Below are 23,285 nucleotides of genomic sequence, written 5' to 3'. Positions count from 1 at the left end.
AAACCCTTCTATGTATTATATTATGGGATATACAAAATATTAGATTAGGTTTCTTATATGGTCTTCAATTTTGAGTCAAAATATATTGTTTACTAGTGTTGATTGCACTTAATATGAGCCCCATTTCATAAAAATGTTAAACAATTGTTGCATAGAAATTACATATTACCTTAACATTGGTTCAAAAATAAATATTCATATATAGTTTAATAGGGCTGCATGGTGTTGGGGTGGTTAGCATGGAGGCCACACAGCTAGGAGACCAGGGTTCAATTCCACCCTCAGCCATCTCTCTGTGTGCAGTTTGCATGTTCTCCCTGTGGGCTTTCTCCGGGTACTCCGGTTTCCTCCCACATTCCAAAAACATGCTAGGTTAATTGGTGACTCCAAATTGTCCATAGGTATGAATGTGAGTGTGAATGGTTGTTTGTCTATATGTGCCCTGTGATTGGCTGGCAATCAGTCCAGGGTGTACCCCGCCTCTTGCCCAAAGACAGCTGGGATAGGCTCCAGCACCCCCGCGACCCTTGTGAGGAAAAGCGGTAGAAAATGAATGAATGAATATAGTTTAATAGGGCTGCACGGTGGTGGGGTGGTTAGCATGCAGGCTATGAGACCTGGGTTTGATCTGTGTGGAGTTTGCATGTTCTCCCCATTCCAAAAACATGTTAAGTTAATTGGAGACTCCAAATTGTCCATATATATACAGTGAAGAAAATAAGTATTTGAACACCCTGCTATTTTGCTATTTCTCCCACTTAGAAATCATGGAGGGGTCTGAAATTTTCATCGTAGGTGCATGTCCACTGTGAGAGAGATAAACTAAAAAGAAAAATCCAGAAATCACAATGCATGATTTTTTAACAATTTATTTGTGTGATACAGCTGCAAATAAGTATTTGAACACCTGTGTATCATCTAGAATTCTGACCCTGAAAGACCTGTTAGTCTGCCCATTAGAAGTCCACCTGCACTCCATGTATCATCCTGAATCAGATGCACCTGTTTGAGGTCGTTAGCTGCATAAAGACACCTGTCCACCCCATACAATCAGTAACACTTTAACTTGTAACATGGCGAAGACCAAAGAGCTGTCCAAAGACACCAGAGACAAAATTGTACACCTCCACAAGGCTGGAAAGGGCTACGGAGCAATTACCAAGCAGCTTGGTGAAAAAAGGTCCACTGTTGGAGCTATCATTAGAAAATGGAAGAAGCTAAACATGACGGTCAATCTCAATCGGAGTGGAGCCCCATGCAAGATATCACCTCGTGGGGTCTCAATGATTCTAAGAAAGGTGAGGAATCAGCCCAGAACTACACGACAGGACTTGGTCAATGACCTGAAAAGAGCTGGGACCACCGTTTCCAAGGTTACTGTAGGTAATACACTAAGACGTCATGATGTGAAATCATGCATGGCACGAAAGGTTCCCCTGCTTAAACCAGCACATGTCAAGGCCCGTCTTAAGTTTGCATATGACCATTTGGATGATACAGAGGAGTTATGGGAGAAAGTTTTATGGTCAGATGAGACCAAAATAGAACTTTTTGGTCATAATTCCAATAAGCGTGTTTGGAGGAAGAAGAATGAAGAGTACAATCCGAAGAACACCATCCCTACTGTGAAGCATGGGGGTGGTAGCATCATGCTTTGGGGGTGTTTTTCTGCACATGGGACAGGACGAGTGCACTGCATTAAAGAGAGGATGACTGGGGCCGTGTATTGTGAGATTTTGGGGAACAACCTCCTTCCCTCTGTCAGAGCATTGAAGATGGGTCGTGGCTGGGTCTTCCAACACGACAACGACCCGAAGCACACAGCCAGGAAAACCAAGGAGTGGCTCCGTAAGAAGCATATCAAGGTTCTAGCATGGCCCAGCCAGTCTCCAGACCTGAACCCAATCGAAAATCTTTGGAGGGAGCTCAAACTCCGTGTTTCTCAGCGACAGCCCAGAAACCTGACTGATCTAGAGAAGATCTGTGTGGAGGAGTGGGCCAAGATCCCTCCTGCAGTGTGTGCAAACCTGGTGAAAAACTACAGGAAACGTTTGACCTCTGTAATAGCAAACAAAGGCTACTGTACCAAATATTAACATTCATTTTCTCAGGTGTTCAAATACTTATTAGCAGCTGTATCACACAAATAAATTGTTAAAAAATCATGCATTGTGATTTCTGGATTTTTCTTTTTAGTTTATCTCTCTCACAGTGGACATGCACCTACGATGAAAATTTCAGACCCCTCCATGATTTCTAAGTGGGAGAAATAGCAAAATAGCAGGGTGTTCAAATACTTATTTTCTTCACTGTATATATATATATATTTTTTTTTTTTTGTCCCGTCCAGCCATTGGGGCAGATAGTATTGTTGATCTAAATGCCCTTACATGCTAGAGAGATTTGCTCTGTGTCAGGAAAGGTGTTGGCTACAACTTCCCTGTACCATGAAATTTTATTTGCCGTTATTTGATGTTTTTGTTATGCCATTTGGAGCGACTGGACCGGAGCAAGAAGAAGAACAGAAAAGAAGAAGAGAAAGGTGGGGTTGGGGGGGCAGTAGAGGGAGAGACAAAAACAGCAGCAACAAGAATTCCCATAACAACAACAGTGACAAACAGAACAGTTAAATGTCAATGATGGCTATTGTCCATATATTTGATATTAGATTAGATATACCTTTATTCGTCTCTCAGTTGGGAAATTTACAAGGTATGAATGTGAGTGTGAATGGTTGTTTGTCTATACGTGCCCTGTGATTGACTGGCCACCAGTCCAGACAACTGGGATACGCTCCAGCATGCCCGCGACTCTAGTGAGGATAAGCTGTATAGAAAATGGACGGATAATATTATGATTGATTATTAAAAGAAAATCATTATAATTTAATTTAGGCTGTAAAAAACATGATTGTGTGTAATTTATGATTGAATGGGTTCTGTGGTTATCATCACCACCTCTTATGCCATCCTTATACAGTACAAAGCCACTAGAGGGCATAATCACAAAGTAAATAGATTTGCTGTGATGTGCAAACTGGCACATACCCCCCATACAGTTTTTCTTTTGCACTTTTAACCCTACAGCAATATGTCAGCATGCATATGATATATTTTGACATTTCCAGTTGAAGATGGGTAGTAGTACAGCTCAAGCCTGTTACATACATTCTTATTGGCTGCAGCTGCTCTATGCCACACTGTCACCGCTTAGTGACTTGCATTCCAGCAGCTGTCTCTACTCTCTGCGCCACTTCAGCTCTCAGCCGCCGACCATGGAGGATCTGCAACTTGTCATCGGGGAGCACCTGGACTCAGCCGAAGCGCTGAAGAAAAGGAAGAGAAAAAAGAAGAAGAACAAGGCTATGACGGCACCTTCAGGTGAGTATGTTAAATGAGCTCCTCCAGAATACATTATGATGGAGTAGGAGACTTTTAAACTTATGAGACAGTACTTTAGGTACACCTGTACAAGCTAATTAGAAGCAATACAAAGAGTGTGTATTTTATTTTTATTGTGGTTTGCAGTAGTGTAGAGTTGTATTGCATTCTGCTTAAAGGTGTTTATGTTGTCTGTTAACCACTGTGAACTACAATAATAATCATAAATATTTGTACTGTATTAGAAATGATGCAGGCATACGGAGTCTCCCAAGAGAATAGATCATATTGCAACATTCACTAAAAATGTGTCATCATAACCAAAAGTGTCCACTTTTAAATGCACATTTTAAATGCGTTTGACTCCAAAATAACTACATTAGACAATGTAAAATGATATACATTCATGCAAGGCAAAAACATTTTTCAAAGAAATAAACAAAACTGCAGCCGGGACAAGAAGATCAAACTAATGACGTTGTTGAACACGCTCCAATTGGCCAGCTGTTCATAATGCTGCAAGGTATACTATACATACTGTATGCCCTTGAGGATATTGAGCCAAAGGTATTATGCACATCCCTTGCCAAGTTCCAAGTGGATGCAGTTGCTCAAAAAGCCCAAATCATGAACTCACTTGCATGTGTGTTAATGTATGTGTGCGTATGTTTACCTGCAACATGCATCTGTGGTGGGGTGATGTGACTTTGCAGCAGTGGGGGCACACAAGGCCGAGGGGGAGGATGGAGAAGCCGGAGGTGTTGGTGAAGTGACAGAACAGCTGGAGAGGCAAACGCTGGAGGACAAAGAGAGGGAGGACGAGGATGGTGAAGAAGGTAAAATGTGCCATCATCTTTTATATACATGTTTTTGAAAGTACCGGTACTAGCCTGAAATGAGTGATATACTTGCTAGGGGATGGCGACGACGGGGAGAACTCAACCGCAAGGAGGAAGAAGAAGAAGAAAAAGAAGAAAGGATGTGAGTTGGACTCACACCTCTCTTGTCCTACTTAGTCTCTGTAATACTTTTACCGTCTTATCTTGCTAAATAAGGGAACCAAGCAACTCCCAGTATAAAGTAGTGTGCGTCAACACCACTGCAAACTACTATTGTACAATAGTTGTTCGACTTCCAAAATAATTTTGCCTGTCGGAATGAATAGGAATGTAAATGATCAGTTCCAGGGTCAAACAGCCACCATGATAAAATGAAAAGTATTAATCTTACCGGCAATGTTTTACCTGTCATACAAGTGTAAGATACTAAGTAAACTACTCTCTGATGACTAAATCAGGGGTCTCAAACTCAATTTACTTGGGGGGCCACTGGAGCTAGGGTCTGGGCGAGACTGGGCCGCATCAGGTTTTCCACAAAAAAAAAAAACGCATTTATTAAAAACAGAAAAATGAATAAACTTTGCTTTGGTTTCGATTTTCTACAAGAAAAGCTCTGATAAAACATTCCACTGTTCTCAAATAACTTACTTTTTATTTTTCTACACAAAATAAGATGAAAAATAAATAAACAAATCAAGAATAAAGAAAATCAATCAATCAGTAATAAATAAATATAATAATAATAATAAAACGGCAAATAATAAAAACTTAAGAAACCACATATAGTTGGTGGGTAGACAAATTATTTTTTTCAGATTAAAATTAACAAAGCATTATTAGAGCCCTGTAGACATGACAAAACACGACTATAGTCACATTTATACTCTTTTTATTTACAACATATTGCGCAACTGCAGCGTCTTGAGACACATGCTAACTCGCAAACTAGAGAGCTAGCGACCTAAACGGTAGCCTTCAAGTTATTTCCTTTAAACTTAAAAAGCCAAAAACTTACCACTTCCACACGGATAGGGAGGATAACTATTAACAGTTATTTAACCTTTAACATGAACATTAATCAAACGTAATAATTTTTTCTGGGTACATGATACCATACAGCATCTATATCAAACTTGCGCGGGCCGCACTAACATTAAACTTTCATATCAAGGCGGGGGCCTCAAACTAGTGTCCTGCGGGCCACATTTGGCCCACGGGGCGCGTGTTTGAGACCCCTGGACTAAATACAAGTAATATAGTAGAACTATTCACCTGCTAAAGAAGGAAAAGGTTTTGTTTGGTCATTTCCATGCTAGTCAATTGGGGGGGTGATGATGATAAAAAAGTGACACCAGAAGATAGTTGAACATCATTTTGGGGATTGTTTGTTTGTTGGGGGGACTTGCTGGTCTTGTCTGACTTTTGTCTACATTTGCACAAATGCTGCAGTGTTTCTAATAATTCTGACAAGCTATTAAGTAAATTATACATTACACACTTATTAGTTGACTAACAGGGTAACAAAATACATCTCAACACATTACTTCTTTCTTTTCTTATCTAATATCTAATGTACTCTCCTTGTCTATGTGGGCCACAGTGAAGGGACAGACTGACCCACCCTCAGTTCCCATTTGCGAGCTTTATCCCAATGGAGAATTCCCAAGAGGAGAGGAGTGCGAATACCCGCCCTCAAAAGATGGGTGGGTGACCTCTACATGCTCGCTTTTTATGCTGTAGTTTTCAAACTTAGGCTGTGCATTCACACGCTTGGCTAGGTAGCGGAAAGGGAGGAACTAACTTGACTAACATTTCATTTTCTACCGCTTTTCCTCACAAGGGTCGCAGGGGTGCTGGAGCCTATCCCAGCTGTCTTCAGGCGAGAGGCGGGGTACACCCTGGCCAGCCAATCACAGGGCACTTATAGACAAACAACCATTCACACTCACATTCATACCTATGGACATTCAAACCTTAGCATGTTTTTGGAATGTGGGAGGAAACCGGAGTATCTGGAGAAAACCCATGCATGCAAACTCCACACAGAAATGGCTGAGGGTGGAATTGAACCCTGGTCTCCTAGCTGTGAGGTCTGCGCGCTAACAACTCGACCGCCGTACTGCCCCACTTGAGCGATTGCGATGCACAATTTAAAAAAGAGAGCGGAAGTAGAGGAATAGGATAAATATTGCATTTACAATGAGTGTGCAACAACAATAACCAATTTAGGACAGCACTACTCAGTAAAAATGTGTGCCTTCAGGAACTAAGTACACACTCTACTAAATACTCACAGTAATATACATACTGAAGCGTACTGACGAAAGTATTGACTTTGAGACACAGCTGTAGGCTGCCTTCACACTTGTGGTTCAGCACTCTGGTCAAGACCAAAAAAAAAACAATAAGACAGTTGATATGTACCTTTGTACAGTTGGTTTACGGTTCACACTGGTATTTTTGTGAAGGGACAAAAGGCTGCACAGTAAAGAACATATGCATTATATTCCAAATCAGAATGTTGTCTGCTGGTTGGAATATCTAGATCTTCTTCTTTCTCTTTGGGCTTTTCCCTTCAGGGGTCGCCACAGCAAATCAATCTCCTCCATCCAACCCTGTCTTCTGCATCTGTCTCTCTCACACCAACTACCCTCATGTCCTCCTTTACTACATCCATAAACCTCCTCTTTGGTCTTCCTCTACGCCTCCTACCTGGCAGCATCCTTCTACCAATATATTCACTATCTCTCCTCTGGACATGTCCCAACCATCTCAGTCTGGCCTCTCTGACTTTATCTCCAAGGCCTATAACATTTAATGTCCCTCTGATGTACTCGTTCCTGATCCTATCCATCCTGGTCACTCCCAATGAGAACCTCAGCATCCTCATCTCTGCTACCTCCAGTTCTGCTTCCTGTCTTTTCCTCAGTGGTACTGTCTCTAGATCAGTGTTTTTCAACCTTTTTTGAGCCACGGCACATTTTTTACGTTGGAAAATTTTGCGGCACACCAATAACCAACATTATTTGCTTCTTTCAGCTTTTTCCTGATTACGGACTCGCCACAGCAGATCCTTTTGATCCGCATACTAATTTAACCAACAATGTTACAAAATGTCACCACTACCTCTCACGTGCATCACAAAGTCTATTAGAGGAACGAGGCAATCAGCTACGTGTTGCCACATGGACGAATATTACATTGCTCTGCCAGTCTTTACACCAATGACACGCGACAACATAATATTTGCAGAAAATTATTAATACATGTTAATTAAAAAAGTGATATTGAATAATTCCTCACGGCACACCTGACGATTTCTCACGGCACACTTGTGTTGTTGAAAATCACTGCTCTAGACCAAACAACATAGCTGGTCTCACCACAGTTTTGTATACTTTTCCTTTCATTTTAGCTGAAATGAAATGTAGATGACCGTTACAGTAATGTCTGCTATATTTACCACAAAGACAAAGAGCAAAACAGAAAGACCACTCTTCCTGAAATAATTTCCCTTACATATTTTCATTTTAACACTGGTCCGTGTCTTGGGTCCATGTAGCTTTCAAGTAATTCGCACTTGAAGCGGACTGAGATCCAACACATCAGACTTTGGATGATTGCATTCGCACTTGACCAACCGAACAGAGTTGCTTTTAACTGAACTAAACATGACCAGTGCGGTCTCATCACGGCCATTACTGTATTTATTTAGCAACATGGCGTATGGCCGCTATGTCCTCCACTATAGACGCAGTGCAGCGTGGAGGACGTCCAGTGAGGAGAAACGAGCTCTCGACTCGGCCAATGAGGAGATGTGGAGTGACTTCAGGCAGGCAGCCGAGGCCCACCGTCAAGTCCGCTCCTACGTGAGGAGCTGGATCAAGCCGGGCATGACGATGATTGACATCTGGTGCGTCAAATCCCCTGCCAAATTACTAACTGCTTTCAAGACTGTTGATGTATGTGTTATTTGTTCTTCCTGTCAGCGAGAAGCTTGAGGATTGCTCTAGGAGGCTAATTAAGGAAAATGGGCTCAAGGCAGGCTTGGCCTTCCCCACTGGCTGTTCCATCAACCACTGCGCCGCCCACTACACACCAAATGCAGGGGACCCCACAGTGCTGCACTATGACGACATCTGCAAAATAGACTTTGGAACTCACATCAACGGTGAGGAGTTATGGACGTCACAGACTGAATATATAATGATAGGGCGATTATTGCGTGTCACCGTACGAAATTTGTGAGTTTCATTGATCGACCAATGAGCAGACAAGATGCTAATCAGTATGCAATACTTGCCGTGTCAGATTTCCTGGAGCTATTTGACATTATATGACTAAATGATGACGTTAATTTCCTACATGGTAAATTTTGTCAAATGTCCATGCTAAATATTTACTACAATGAAAATGTGTCATCTTTTAATTCATTTTTGTATCGGTATATGAGACTGTGAATTCTGCCTAACAACAAGTGGCACTACAATGGACAGATTACTGATCTACTTTGAAGTTTCTACTATATATTATTATATATTATTATTATTATTATCTCATATTAAAAACTACTTATACATGATATCGTTTTTATACGACATCAACTCCAATATGTTGTTTGCTTCCCTCAGGTCGGATAATAGACTGTGCCTTCACTGTCACTTTCAATCCCAAATACGACAGACTGCTGGAGGCTGTAAGAGATGCAACTAACACTGGTATTAAGGTAATTTATATTCAAATGACCACAATATACACTCTCTGTATGACACAGTGCAATAAAATATTATTTTTACTTTGTCTGTTGATGTTCAGGTTTGTTTGTTTGTTTGTGTACGACATTTTGCTTACCATTTCTGATATCGAATATCAGTAAAAACGTTTGGAGACCCTTTCTCATACTATTGAATATTTTCAGTGTTTGTTTTGCCATCATATAATAGCATTGCCTTTTTAAGTTTTTGCTAAAATTATATTATTCAGTAGAACCTTGTTTACCGTTATTAATTTGTTCCAAGTGGTTAGCCCACAGGCCTCACAGCTGGGAGACCGGAGTTCAATTCCACCCTCGGTCATCTCTGTGTGGAGTTTGCATGTTCTCCCCGTGCATGCGTAGGTTTTCTCTGGGTACTCCGGTTTCCTCCCACATTCCAAAAAACATGCTAGGTTAATTGGTGACTCCATATTGTCCATAGGTATGAATGTGAGTGTGAATGGTTGTTTGTTTATATGTGCCCTCTGATAGGCTGGCAACCTGAAGACAGCCTTGCAACTCTAGTCCGGATAAGCGGTAGAAAATTAATGAATGAATGCATGTCTACATTCCATTTAGTAACAAACATTTGAGAAAAATGCATAGTTGAATGATGCGACGTGTGTGCTCCAGTTTGCAGGTATCGACGTACGCTTGTGTGACATTGGCGAGACCATCCAGGAGGTCATGGAGTCTTATGAAGTGGAGATAGATGGCAAAACATATCAAGGTGATACCAGGCCATTTATGTACATGCACATACAATATACAGTATTTGTGCTTATTAACTTTGTTTTGTCGCAGTGAAGCCAATCAGGAACCTCAACGGCCACTCCATTGGACAATACAGGATACACTCAGGGAAAACTGTCCCTATTGTAAAAGGTGGAGAGGCTACACGGATGGAGGTGTGTGCATGACCTTGGGTCTTAATAAATCTGGAGCGCAATTAGGAGAAAATGTGTCTCGTTAGGGTTACGGCGGGGTGCAGGGAAGCGTTCCATTTCACTGCGCTGACAGCTTCTCGCTTGTCAGCACTTGAATTACACCTTTAATGGAATTAGAAGCCGCATCGGGTAGCAACACCTGTTCAAAACCTTCATTTTGCTCTTCAATGCCATGAATTGTGTTGCGTTCGCTGACAGGGAGGAACAATGTCCTTGCGTGGCTCCTAGCTGCCATGTAAGCGACTGTAGGTCACTCTATCTGGACACAAATTAGTATTTTAATTGGCAAGCTGCAACGTCAAGCTTTTTATTTCAAGTGTGAGTCCACCAAGGATGCTGATGTGGCAGCTTTGCATCTTGGCCTATTTAGTTAAGTGTGTTTGTGTGTGTGTGTGTGTGTGTCTGTGTGAGCAGATTGCCTGGTTGACTTTGTGGGTGGGGTGTGCCACAGGGCTGCGAGCACTTTGATTATCAGTGTTGCCCTGTTATCAACAAGAGCCACACTCTGATAGAGGCCAACCGCTTGATACGATGCTGCTTTGAGGGTTATTCTTTTTTTTCATTATAGTTTTTTTTTGTATTATTCAAGCCTTTTTGTTCATTTAGCCTCCATTGTTGTTTGTGTACTATTGCAATGTTTGAATGTCATTCATGATTTGGTTGTTGGTTTGTGTTGTGTGAGTATGGATGTAAACGTCAATTGATTGCAAATAGAAGCAAAGCAAATTGAAGTTAGATGGGTTTTCTATCAGTAAACAGCCAAATCATGGAGATTATAAACACAAATTGGCATGTTTTCCCACAAATAAATACATTCCTAAAAAAGTATAAATAGTTAGTTACTGAATTGCAAATATGTGGGGATCCACTATAGTTTACTTACTTTGTATTTGCATATAGTTCCCTTATTGTTTTCAAGGCCGTCTGTATATAGTTATCCATAAGTCTGTTTTCCCAGGAAGGTGAAACCTATGCCATTGAGACTTTTGGCAGCACAGGACGAGGTGCAGTCTACGATGACATGGAGTGCTCTCATTACATGAAGAACTTTAATGTCGGCCACGTGCCAATAAGGTTTGATTTGGTGCAAATGTTCACAAAATATCCATGATCCGTCCTTGTCAGTCAGATTTCACATCTTCATATTGTACATCCTGCAGACTTCCAAGGGCCAAGCACCTTCTGAACGTGATCAATGAAAATTTCGGCACCTTGGCTTTCTGCCGCCGCTGGCTGGACCGGCTGGGCGAGAGCAAGTACCTGATGGCGCTGAAGAACCTGTGCGACTTGGGTATTGTGGACCCTTACCCTCCTCTGTGTGACATCAAAGGCAGCTACACCGCCCAGTATGAACACACCATCCTCCTCAGGCCTACCTGCAAGGAGGTGGTCAGTCGGGGAGATGACTATTAGCGCACATGTTAAACAGTCAGTTGTTTCAAAAGTTAGAAACTTTACATGGAAATAAATGGGGATTAATAACAATATATGAGGATTTTATGGAATGAAGTGGAATACGATGTGCAAAATGTCAGGTTTTCCTATTAAAGGAACGTAAATATTCTTAAAAATAAATCTTGCAGGATATTCTTTAAGCATATACATGCGTCATCCATCAAATTAAAGTATATACTAATATTAAAGCATTAAATTAAATTAAATTAAAGCATATACATTTTTAAAATATACTTATTAGTTTGCATGCATATCTGCCTTCAACAAAAACAAAAAGCCCATTATTATGGATGGGTATCTTACATGGATGGATTTAGACAACAAAATGAAGGAAAACTTAAGTATCGATAGAACGAAAAGATAAAAAGATGAAAATGTCTATGAAATATTACCATATGCTGAAGTCTGATAATGCTATCATGTAAAAAAACCTTACGATACAAAGAGCATTAATATAATAATAGTGACCCCTTGTGGCGTATTTATGTAAGTCGGATTTCCACTCACTTGTCAAATTCACCTAGTGAAGTTCTCTTCTTCAGCCAGAGGAGGGAGACACTTCTGCATAAAAAAACACATTTCAGTTAGTCTTTTCTGTGGAGTGTTGAAGAAGTCACAATCAATACAATAAATGCACATCAACATGGAAACTTTGACTTGAAATTTGACTTTACCAAAACACTGTTTTGTGGAGGTTTTTGCCCATTCATTCAGAGAAACATTTATAAGGTCAGAGGTCAATGCATATTAATGGACATCAACAACCACTGTTGTTGACAATATGCTATATTATAGCACAACTGCAAGTTGGACAGTCCCGTTGCAATATGAGACGCTGATTGGTTGCTTCGGTTCGTGTTATGTTACAGTTGTGTTTTTCAATAAAGTTGAATCTAAAGGTTGATACTGCAGTTAGTATCCTGTTTAAAGCGGATATAGTCGGTGTTGAGGCACACATAAAATTTATCACAATCCGTTTCGTCCCTTATTTCCCCTATTTATGTCTTTCGTAGACGTGTTTGCTAATTTGTGTTAGCAAGCTAAGATATGCGTATTCTTTACCCGACGAGGCTACCATTTGACTGTTTTGCGAATTTTAACATTAATTTGATAAATTTTGACAATTACAACTGACTGACATCGAAACAGACATCCAGGACAACATAAGTAGATAAATAAACTGTAAGTGTGTGTGTCTCTGTGTACCTTCGATAGCTCAGTTGGTAGAGCGGAGGACTGTAGCGGCGAATAGCTGAAATCCTTAGGTCGCTGGTTCAAATCCGGCTCGAAGGACATTTTTTGGAAAGAAATGTATGCAGGAAGTTTTTAGGTTTTTGTTAATCGTTGTTTGTTAGTATCACAGTAAACTTTTATGTGTGATAAACCTCTACCATGTAGTATTACAATCAACATTTAAGTTCAATTCCACCCTTGGGCATCTCTGTGTGGAGTTTGCATGTTCTCCCCGTGCACTCGTGGGTTTTTTTCCGGGTACTCCGGTTTCCTCCCACATTCCAAAAACATGCTAGGTTAATTGGCCACTCCAAATTGTCCATAGGTATGAATGTGAGTGTGAATGGTTGTTTGTCTATATGTGCCCTGTGATTGGCTGGCGATCAGTCCAGGGTGTACCCCGCCTCTCGCCCGAAGACAGCTGGGATAGGCTCCAGCACCCCCGCGACCCTCGTGAGGAAAAAGCGGTAGAAAATGAATGAATGAATGAATGAATTTAAGTATGATAAACCTCTATCATGCAACCTGATGACCCTTATGTTGCTAACGGCCATTTTCTTTTGTGGCAATTAATAACGCTTCTCCTCCAAAATATGAAACCTCATCTGTATATGGTGAATTTGCAATGGAAAGAAAATATTTAAAAAAAAATTCAGTTATGTAGTGTTGTAGTCTGCTGAAAGCAAAGCATTGATAACGAGCAAACGACACAGAAAGGTATCTCGTAAAAGTTATGATCCAAGTTGTATTGATGACTGTATTACAAGTCAATATAATTATCCTCCGAAACACGATTAAAATTATTTCGATTGGCAGGACAATGGCTGAGGTAGTTGTGAGGCAAATAAACTAAGTCAGTCACATTTTAAATACATCTTTTGAGGCACAGTGGGCAGGATACAAACAAATTCTTATGAATTATGTGTGAATGTGGTATGCCAACTTGTACTATTTTTGTAATGTAATATCATAGTTCCGTGTGTGAATGTAGGTTTTAAACGGGTTACGATTGCGGATTGTATTCATATTTTATTGCTTCACTCATGACGACAACGCTTTCGAGGTGAGGGCGGCGATTCCAGGGAGAAGGCGGTTGGAGAGATGGGGCGGGACTCCGGTATGTACTCCATCTGATATTTGTCAATGTAAGGCTTGGCCACTGTCCACACCTGAGAGTTAAAATATGTTAAAACTTACTTTTACTTTCATCTTAGTTGCATTTGACTCATGACTTGCCTTCTGGTCCAGCAGGAGACGGTGGACCGCCTCAATGTCTGGCGACATGAATCTGTCTTTAATCCACGGCCTGCTCTCGGCACAAGAAGTGGAACAGCGGTTAAAATATTAACCATTCTGGACCTCTCTTACACAGTAGTGACAGCTTTTGTACCTTGGTCACATCATGTTTGACTTACTTGACCACGCTGCGCACAAGGTCATAGACCTTCTCCAGCGGTGTGGTGGTGCGGAGTGGACGCAGAAACTCGATGCCCTGACAGGCCGCCAACAGCTCAATGGCGAGGACTGAGTCAAGGATAGAAGAAAGAAAAACACATATTTAAAGTCGAGCTTAACATGCTTTTGTTAAGGAGGTACGTTTTATCCAAAAGGAGACTGAGGGCAGGGAGAAAAGTGGAGTCTATGGAGTATTTTGATTGGCTGGCAACCAGTCCAGGGTGTACACCCGAAGGCTCCAGCATATCTGAGACCCGAGTGAGGATAAATGGCATAGAAAATGGATAGATGTACTGTAGTATGGCCGGTTTTGAACTTGCAGCTTTTCATTAAGGAAAATGAATGTAAAATATGGCATCTATTACAACGATCAAGTGCAGAGTTACAGTGCATAAAAAGTGGATAAAGTCACACACTCTGTGGCCGACAGACATGGACAAACAAAGCTCATTAGCATTAAAGCTACAGACTTCCAGCATCAAGTCTATACACCCGCAGGACACTAGTTTGAGGCCCCTGCCTTGATATAAAAGTTTAATGTTAGTGCGGCCCGCGCAAGTTTGATATGGATGCTGTATGGTATCATGTACCCAGAAAAAATTATTACGTTTGATTAATGTTCATGTTAAAGGTTAAATAACTGTTAATAGTTATCCTCCCTATCCGTGTGGAAGTGGTAAGTTTTTGGCTATTTAAGTTTAAAGGAAATAACTTGAAGGCTACCGTTTAGGTCGCTAGCGCTCTAGTTTGCGAGTTAGCATGTGAAAACCTGATGCGGCCCAGTCTCACCCAGACCCGAGCTCCAGTGGCCCCCAAGTAAATTGAGTTTGAGACCCCTGCTATACATTGACAGTACATACTCAGTAAAAGTCTATTTGGTGATGATGCAGTTCCACATTGACCCTGAGTCTCTTGACTGTGTGCTATTGTGGTTGCACTTTTGCACCTTATGGGAATACTGCATCAGAAAGTGACCTTACCTTGCTCCACATGCTCCACCACTCTCAGTGCCTTCCTGGCAGCCCATCCCCCCATGGACACATGGTCCTCTGTGGCAGCACTGGTGGACAATGAGTCCACAGAGGATGGATGGCATAAGACTTTATTCTCAGAAACTGTGCACACAGAGCTAACGGTCAGTCGTGTATGCGGCATAAGTGGAATGAGACCAAACAGTCGCCTACCTAATGCAGCAGCAGTGCAGTGAGCGATCATGAAGCCAGAGTTGAGACCCCCCTCATTGACCAGGAAGGCCGGCAGCTCACTCAGGGAGGGGTTGCACAACCTCTCGATCCTCCTCTCGCTGATGGATGCCAGTTCATGGACAGCTATGGCTAAAAAGTCAAGAGCCTGATAGAAAAAAAAAACACAGCCAATGTTGAGAAGGGAGTAAAACCCAAAGATTTACACAGTGTTGTACGTACCTTGGCTGGGTACTCTCCATGAAAATTCCCACCTGAAATAGTCTCACCTCTTTCGGCAAAAACCATCTTATCCAGCCAATAGGAAAATCATAAGAGTTCTTGCCGAATGATTGAATGTCCCAATATGGAAGTTAATGCAATCACAGAAAAGGATACAGGGTTGTCGGTGGCACTGTTGATTTCTGTGTTGATGATGTTCAGGACAAATTGGATGGTGTCATTGGCAACACCGTGGACCTACGATGGTAAACAAGAACAAAAACATAACTGCCACTTTTTATAATAAATTGAAAGTCTGGAAATGAGCCACAAAGTTAGAAACGTTGCAGTAATGGACAAAATAGTGTGGTTAGTGTGAGTGCAGGCTTGCAGGGGAACAACAGGTTCTTAAGTTATTAATGATAACATTCGAAATATGCCACAAAGTAAGGAATTTAGCTGTGATTCAACATTACATAATGAAAACAGATACAAAGAGATCAACGCTCAAATGCTGTAGATCAGTGTGAGTGCAGGCCTCCGACATTAATGTGATTTGGTGATGGATGATTTTAATAAATGACTTGAGTTTACCTGAGGACAGCAGCGCATAGTGTAGGCATCCTGGACTCTATCGCAGAAGCGATGGCTCTCTGAATACAGGTACATTACACAGAACATAGTACAGATATAGAATATACAATATCCTCCCGTTTCCAAAGTTTGGTTCAACATTTCACTCACCTGCAATCTGCGATGGATGGTGATCAGAGTCCAGCAGTGAGCGGAAGCGTTGGGCCACCTCAATTTGTCCAGGGTGGGGTCTCAGTGAGTGGATGTCTGCATATTTGGAAGGGGGGGAAAGGGGGACTCATGACGGAAGATTGGGCGTCTGGGAAAACAAATGGGTTGTTGCTCACCGCTGTCAAAGGCCTTGGTGGTTCCCTTCAGCACCTCCAGGGTGAGCGCGGCGATGATGTCCGCCTGGCGAGCGATGGCCTGGGCTCGCTCCACGGCCTCCGCCCCCAATGAGGTGATCATCTGGGTGCCATTGATCAGAGCCAGGCCCTGCCAGGAGAACATAGAGTAATGTAATTTCATTCATTCATTCATTCATTTTCTACCACTTATCCTTACGAGGGTCGCGGGGGTGCTGGAGCCTATCCCAGCTGTCTTCGGGCGAGAGGCGGGGTACACCCTGGACTGGTCGCCAGCCAATCACAGGGCACATATAGACAAACAACCATTCACACTCACATTCATACCTATGGACAATTTGGAGTCGCCAATTAACCTAGCATGTTTTTGGAATGTGGGAGGAAACCGGAGTACCCGGAGAAAACCCACGCATGCACGGGGAGAACATGCAAACTCCACACGTGCGTGCTAACCACTCGTCCACCATGCAGCCATAAATATTCATATTATATAAAATGATAAACCCATAAAAGTGTGCTTTGCTTTTTCTTCAGGTTTTTGCGGCTTTTTATGGTCAGACTTAATCCAAAAGAAGGAGCAACCTCAACAACGGGTGTCAAGAACTTCAGAAGACCACTTTAGATTTCACCTGTTGTCACATTTAAGGTCAACATTTGTTGTTTTTAAGGTGGCTCACTTCTTTTTACACTTTGCTTGGCAGTTATGGATGTCAACAGATATTAATTATACACACAAGTAGATGTTACATGATTAAATAATTCATAATTCATTTATAGACATTAATTCTGCACTTGAGTCACTACTCTGTATGAAATAGAAAATCCAGCTTCTGGTGCACTGTCTATTTGCACCCTGTACATGGGATTAATGATGCAATTCTGTCCCATTGAACTCTGACTGCTTTTCTTTTGTGCAAACAAATCAAAATAGGAATGGAAAACAGTTGTTTTTAAACAGTACCTCTTTGGGCTTCAGCGATATTGGCTTTAGACCGTGGGCCTCCAGGACCTGGTGACCACAGATGAAAAAAAAGTCAACAGTTAAGGGTCATCAAACTCAAACATGTTTTCCTTGTTGGACCTTGCATCCTTTTTGTCAGCTTGTCATCATTGTACAAGCAGCAGGTGAGATCTTACATATTTTGCGTCAGCCCACCCGCTCTTAGGAGACCACATTTTACCCTCGCCCATTAGCCCCAGAGCCAAGTGTGAAAGTGGCGCCAGGTCTCCGCTGGCCCCCACTGTGCCCTTCTCGGGGACGAACGAGAGGCAGGAAGCTGCAATGTAACATAACATGTAAACTTAGATACAAAAAGTACAGGAAGTTGAAGCTGATGGAGCTCACCGTTAAAGGCCTGGATCATGGCATGAAGGGTCTCCAGAGAGATGCCACTGTGCCCTTTGGCCAGAACGTTGATCCTCAGCGCCAACAGCATGCGAGTCCTCTCCGGGCTTAATGGGTTTCCCACGCCTGCACACCACAGACAGCCACAATGTATCCTCATGGGCATCTTCCACTATTATGATACTGTAGTATATGCATCTATGTGCAATCATGTGTATTATGGTTGTAGTTCGCTGTTGCGTTTATACCTGCTGAGTGTGAACGCACCAGGTTCTCCTGCAGCTCCCTTTGCAGCACATAAAAGGGTTTCACTCAAAGAACAGTTAAGGAAATGCTTATTGAATATCGTTTTTACTTGAGTTTGCTGACAGGTATGACAGTCCGAGCAAATTTGCCAAATCCGGTCGTGATCCCATAAACAACTGCAAAGGATACACAAAACACGGGTTAATGGTTTTCCATTGCCAGAATACTGGAGCAGTTTGTTGACAAAATAAAACCTTTGTTTTCCTTCACAATGGTGTCCAGAAGCTCCCTGGATTGCACAACTTTCATCTCGGCTTCAGCAGTCAGCTGAAAAGGTGGGGATGAGGGGGTCGGCGAGATGCCAAAAAGTGAGTCAAAGATTAGTTACTAACTAATCAAAAGTGGATCATTACCTTTATCTTGTACAGGCCTCTGCCTAAGTCGACCAGGTCTGTCGATGTCAGACTGTTGCCGTCCAAACAAATATACTGCAGGAAATAACTCGATATATGAGAATGGCAAAAATAATACTCATAAATGTGTCAACTTACATCTCCAGGCTCTCGGTAGGCCGCTGTGCTATGTTTGCGTGATGCGTTTAAGGAGAGCAGTGATTATGGTGTTGGGACGTGTAAGAATTAACTTTTTTTTACTACGTTTTTTAACCTTAAAAAGACGCGGTAGGGTTAAGGTTATGGTTGAATTTATTTCCAACATGTTCTTCATACTTCATGTTTGAATTCACAGTTCCAAATTGTCCGAAAAGGAGCTTCTTTATTTCACATCTATTCACTTCCTGTATTCAACATGTACTATTTATGTTATTCTTCCATATAATACAACTTATTTGTAAAAAAAAATGTATTTCTTTGTTTCTTGTACTATATGGCACTATACTATACTGCTATCTTTCAGACATGTTGCATTGTAGTTAATTATTACTGTATAGTTTTATGTTTTCAGGTCATACATACCATGTACCACCAGTAGTACTGCTACCAATCATATATGTAGTATCAATATTTCAAAAGGATACAGATGGGAAACTCCAGGTTGACATGGTATAAAGTCAGGGGACACTGTGTCTCCTTCAATGGCTGTGAGAACAACAAGAATACCCATCCATGGTTAATAAGACTTATTTTCATGTGAGTTAACAAGAAATAATCTTATAATTAATCTTAATCTTTTTTCAACCCACCCAGTTCGACAAAGTCATTATCCTCCAGGACATCATCGATGGTGTCCTCGGCGTCTAGCAGACCCAAACCCTGACACCTGCGCGCCACAAAGCGGATGTCCTTCAACGCCTGAATGCCTCCGTTATCCGGCTTGTTCTTCATATAGCGTTTGAGGGCTTCGTGTCCAAGCCACCGGATGGTGTTGGAGGTGTCCCGGCAGGGCACTGCCAGCCACTCATCTCGGACGTGGACGGTAAAACGAGGCATCTTCGAATCTTATAGCGGAACTCTCCCAGAACCGTACACTGGAGTGAGCGCCGGTGGTCACGGATCTCCAAAAGGTAGCAGTAACTGTGAGGACCAATCAGAAGTGGCGGCTTAGAGCCACGCCTCAACGGTAACGATGACTGACTGACCGAGGGTCGGTTGGACTCACACACACACATTGGGACATAGTGACCGAAAAGCACTTTTGGAATAGAAATGCTTACAGTATGTTTCTATAATCTTATATTCTTCAGGTGTTTGGACATAAAATGACAAACCTGGTAATTTGTTTTAAAAAATAACAAATCATGGCCAAAATTTCCATCAATTCCTGATGCTGTCTTCACTTGCAATCAGATATTCAAAAGATCTGAAGCATAGTCTATCGAGTTGATGGAGACAGGCAAGAACAATACCGCTTATCCTTGCGAGGGTCACGAACATGCTTGAGCCTATCCCAACTGTCACCAGCCAATCACAGGGCACATATAGACAAACAACCATTCACACTCACATTCATACCTATGGACAATTTGGAGTCACCAATTAACCTAGCATGTTTTTGGAATGTGGGAGGAAACCGGAATACCTGGAAAAACCCACGCACGCACAGGGAGAACATGCAAACTACACCTGCGTTCGATTCCCGGCTCGGGTATCTAGCTGAGTGGCCTGGACGCGAACCACCGTGCAGTCGAGTCATTCATTCATTTTCTACCGCTTTGCCTCACAAGGGTCGCGGGGGATGCTGGAGCCTATCCCAGCTGTCTTTTGGGCAAGAGGCGAGGTACACCCTGGACTGGTCGCCAGCCAATCACAGGGAACATGCAAACTACACCTGTGTTCGATTCCCGGCTCGGGTATCTAGCTGAGTGGCCTGGACACGAACCACTTTGCACCATACAGTCGAGTCATCTGACATTCAACTGAAAATCAGACTGAAATGAAAACAGAAACAAATGAAGCAAACATTCGGTTTTCTTCAAACCGCACCAACAAGTTTGTTTTGCTCCCATTTGCCAGACTTGATGTGCACAGTAACTTGGAACAGCCCATTCCATGTGAACGGAGCGGGAGGAGTCGAAACAATCATGGAGATTACGTATTTTGATACTGTTTTAAGGAAACAGTAATGTAAAAAAATATATAAAAAACAGCTTATATGAGACATGTGGTGGCCTCCAGTCTGCCCCTGCTGGTGGTGTAAAGGGACAGCTGCTGCATTTTGGGAGTATGTTCGATCACAACCCCAAACAGTTTTTTTTTTAATTCTGTTAGTTTGCACTAAAAATAATCTAAATCACCTCAATATTTTTGGGGGGAAAATTGCAATTAAAAAGGCTGCACGGCGACAAGTGGTAAGCACGCAGGCCTCACAGCTAGGAGACCTGAGTTCGATCCCACCCTCCGGCATCTCTGTGTGGGGTGGGTTTTCTCCGGATACTCCGGCTTAGCTCCCACATTCCAAAAACATGCTAGGTTAATTGGCGACTCCAAATTGTCCATAGGTATGAATGTGAGTGTGAATGGTTGTTTGTCTATATGTGCCCTGTGATTGGCTGGCGACCAGTCCAGGGTGTATCCCGCCTCTCGCCTGAAGACAGCTAGGATAGGCTCCAGCACCCGCCGCGACCCTCGTTAGGATAAATGGTAGAAAATGAATGAATGAATAAAGGACAGGGTAAGTCGTTACCTGGTGATGAGTTGGCTTGGATGGCTTGGGATGGCGTGACCTGGAAGACCTAAGCGTTGGAAACATTTAGCCGAGTTCATCCTGTTCATCGAGTCTTCAACCCACACACACGACAGAAGATAATCCAAATGGGCCCTACTTCGTGTCTCCATTGCAAAAGGAACTGTGGTGAGAAGGTAGTCGGTGCCCTGAAGTCATACAGCGGGGAAAATAAGTATTGAACACGTCAACATTTCTCTCAAAAAACATATTTCTAATCGAGCTATTGACATGAAATTTTCACCAGATGTCGGCATCAACCCAAGTAATGCACACATACAAAGAAATCGAAACATTTATGTCCATAAATTAAGTTATGTGTAATAAAGTGAAATGGCACAGGGAATAAGTATTGAACACATGAAGAAAAGGAGGGGTAAAAAGGTCTGGAAAGCCAAGAAAGCAGCTGGAGTTTGTCAGTATTTAGAAGGTTAACCTGTCCCCTATTAGTGCAAAGTAATATCAGCTGGTTTAGTCCTGATTAATGCCTTTTAAAAAGGTTTCTCACCAGCAAGGTGTTAGACAAGAAGCATTGCATGATGGGTAAAAGCAAAGAGCTGTCCAAAGACCTACGCAGCCTTATTGTTGCAAAACACACTGAAGGCATTGGTTACAGGCGCATTTCTAAACTTCTGAAAGTTCCAGTGAGTACCATTGGGGCCATCATCCGGAAGTGGAAAGAACACGGCATTACCATAAACCAGCCACGGCCAGGAGCTCCTCGCAAGATTTCAGACAGAGGAGTCAAAACAATCATCAGAAGGGTTCTCCAACAGCCCAGGACCACTCGTGGAGAGCTTCAGAAAAACCTGGAATCAGCAGGTACCGTTGTTTCAAAGAAAACAATAAGTAATGCACTCAACCGCCATGGCCTCCATGCACGCACACCACGCAAGACTCCGTTTTTGAAGAGGAAGCATGTTGAAGCTCGTTTGGAGTTTGCGACACAACATTTGGATAAACCCATGACATTCTGGGAGAACATACTCTGGTCAGATGAGACCAAAATTGAACTCTTCGGATGTCATAAGACACAACATGTTTGGAGGAAAAATGGCACTGCACATCACCCCCAAAACACCATACCAACAGTCAAGTTTGGAGGTGGGAGCATCATGGCGTGGGGCTGTTTTTCAGCATGTGGTACTGGTAGACTTCATATCATTGAAGGAATAATGACTGGAGAAAAGTATCGAGACATTCTTGATCAGAATCTACTGTCATCTGCCAGGCTGCTGAAGATGAAAAGAGGGTGGATCTTTCAGCAAGACAACAATCCCAAGCACACAGCTTGAAAAAAGAAAATAAAGCTGCTAGAATGGCCCAGTCAATCACCAGACTTGAATCCAATTGAAAATCTTTGGAAAGAACTGAAGATCCGGGTTCACAGAAGAGACCCCCGGAACCTTGAAGATTTGAAGGCAGTTTGTGTGGATGAATGGGCCAAAATCACACCTGAGCAATGTATTCGACTGGTTTCTCCATACAGGAGGCGTCTTGAGGCTGTAATCACCAACAAAGGTTTTTGCACTAAGTATTAAATAAATTTCAGTACGCGTGTTCAATACTTATTCCCTGTGCCATTTCACTTTATTACACATAACTTAATTTATGGACATAAATGTTTGGATTTCTTTGTATGTGTGCATTACTTGGGTTGATGCCGACATCTGGTGAAAATTTCATGTCAATAGCTCGATTAGAAATATGTTTTTTGAGAGAAATGTTGACGTGTTCAATACTTATTTTCCCCGCTGTAGGTGCAGCCAAGGCATTGGGGGGTGTCCAGTATCAGGTCCTTAGGATCTCATCTGCTGATATGGTCCTGATGGTCTCATCAAGCATTTACATGGGTGGTGTGCAGCTGACTATGAAACTTCAAGGTTGAGACTCAGCAACTCCAAATCTGAGGCCATGGTTCTCAGATGGAAAAGGGTGGATTGCACCCTTCTGGTTGGAGAGTGAGGTCTTTCCCCAGGTGGAGGAGTTCCAAGCATCTTAGAATCTTGTTCACAATCAAGGGGAGGCTGGATTTTCAGATGGAAAGGCAGATTATCACTGTGACGTAGATCATGAGCTTTGTCTTCTGGTGACCTCAGCATCACAGCACG

The 23,285-nt window shown here is 42.3% G+C and overlaps 2 protein-coding genes and 1 non-coding gene across 4 annotated transcripts; 2 read left to right on the top strand and 1 right to left on the bottom strand.

Moving 5' to 3' along the window:
- Positions 1–3,070: 3,070 nt before the first annotated feature.
- On the top strand, positions 3,071–12,242 carry LOC131131106 (methionine aminopeptidase 2-like). 2 transcript variants are annotated; one of them, XM_058075483.2, is made up of 11 exons: positions 3,071–3,380; positions 4,097–4,216; positions 4,296–4,361; positions 5,820–5,922; positions 7,971–8,132; positions 8,209–8,390; positions 8,851–8,945; positions 9,606–9,702; positions 9,777–9,880; positions 10,878–10,993; positions 11,080–12,242. In XM_058075483.2, the coding sequence occupies exons 1-11, from the start codon at positions 3,134–3,136 to the stop codon at positions 11,330–11,332; spliced, it is 1,545 nt and encodes a 514-aa protein (XP_057931466.2). In that variant the 5' UTR covers positions 3,071–3,133; the 3' UTR covers positions 11,333–12,242. The 2 variants fall into 2 exon arrangements, with proteins under 2 accessions (XP_057931466.2, XP_057931465.2); XM_058075482.2 differs by having other exon boundaries at positions 3,073–3,380; positions 4,094–4,216.
- Positions 12,243–12,579: 337 nt separating this feature from the next.
- trnay-gua (transfer RNA tyrosine (anticodon GUA)) lies at positions 12,580–12,667 on the top strand. The gene is given in 2 exon segments: positions 12,580–12,616; positions 12,632–12,667. It is a non-coding gene; the product is annotated as a tRNA-Tyr (tRNA).
- A 949-nt stretch (positions 12,668–13,616) lies between these two features.
- On the bottom strand, positions 13,617–19,530 carry hal (histidine ammonia-lyase). Its single transcript, XM_058074912.2, has 20 exons — positions 19,196–19,530; positions 19,031–19,091; positions 18,546–18,573; positions 18,408–18,482; positions 18,249–18,321; positions 18,104–18,170; positions 17,997–18,034; positions 17,749–17,874; positions 17,541–17,680; positions 17,365–17,412; positions 16,386–16,533; positions 16,210–16,305; positions 16,060–16,118; positions 15,643–15,723; positions 15,487–15,552; positions 15,247–15,412; positions 15,043–15,177; positions 14,023–14,131; positions 13,844–13,913; positions 13,617–13,776 (listed from the first exon to the last, which is right to left on the bottom strand). The coding sequence occupies exons 1-20, from the start codon at positions 19,440–19,442 to the stop codon at positions 13,645–13,647; spliced, it is 1,965 nt and encodes a 654-aa protein (XP_057930895.1). The 5' UTR covers positions 19,443–19,530; the 3' UTR covers positions 13,617–13,644.
- Between the last annotated feature and the right edge of the window lie 3,755 nt (positions 19,531–23,285).

The sequence above is a fragment of the Doryrhamphus excisus genome, linkage group LG1 (genome assembly GCF_037039965.1).
Source record: "Doryrhamphus excisus strain RoL-2023G ecotype Guam linkage group LG1, RoL_Dexc_Guam_v1.1, whole genome shotgun sequence".
NCBI classification, from domain to species: Eukaryota; Metazoa; Chordata; class Actinopteri; order Syngnathiformes; family Syngnathidae; genus Doryrhamphus; species Doryrhamphus excisus.
The sequence above is the reverse complement of the archived record's forward strand: the minus strand, read 5'-3'. Positions and strand labels throughout refer to the sequence as shown.

Bases quoted from the DNA above. Each gene is read 5' to 3' on its own strand.
- LOC131131106 (XM_058075482.2), top strand. From the start codon at position 3,134: ATGGGTAGTAGTACAGCTCAAGCCTGTTACATACATTCTTATTGGCTG. The intron at 4,362-5,819 runs GTGAGTTGGACT...TGTGGGCCACAG, and splicing joins GAAGAAAAAGAAGAAAGGAT to TGAAGGGACAGACTGACCCA. The intron at 5,923-7,970 runs GTGGGTGACCTC...CCTCCACTATAG, and splicing joins TACCCGCCCTCAAAAGATGG to ACGCAGTGCAGCGTGGAGGA.
- hal (XM_058074912.2), bottom strand. From the start codon at position 19,442: ATGCCTCGTTTTACCGTCCACGTCCGAGATGAGTGGCTGGCAGTGCCC. The intron at 18,035-18,103 runs GTAAAAACGATA...TGTGCTGCAAAG, and splicing joins ATACCTGTCAGCAAACTCAA to GGAGCTGCAGGAGAACCTGG. The intron at 17,875-17,996 runs GTATAAACGCAA...TGTGGTGTGCAG, and splicing joins GGTGCGTTCACACTCAGCAG to GCGTGGGAAACCCATTAAGC.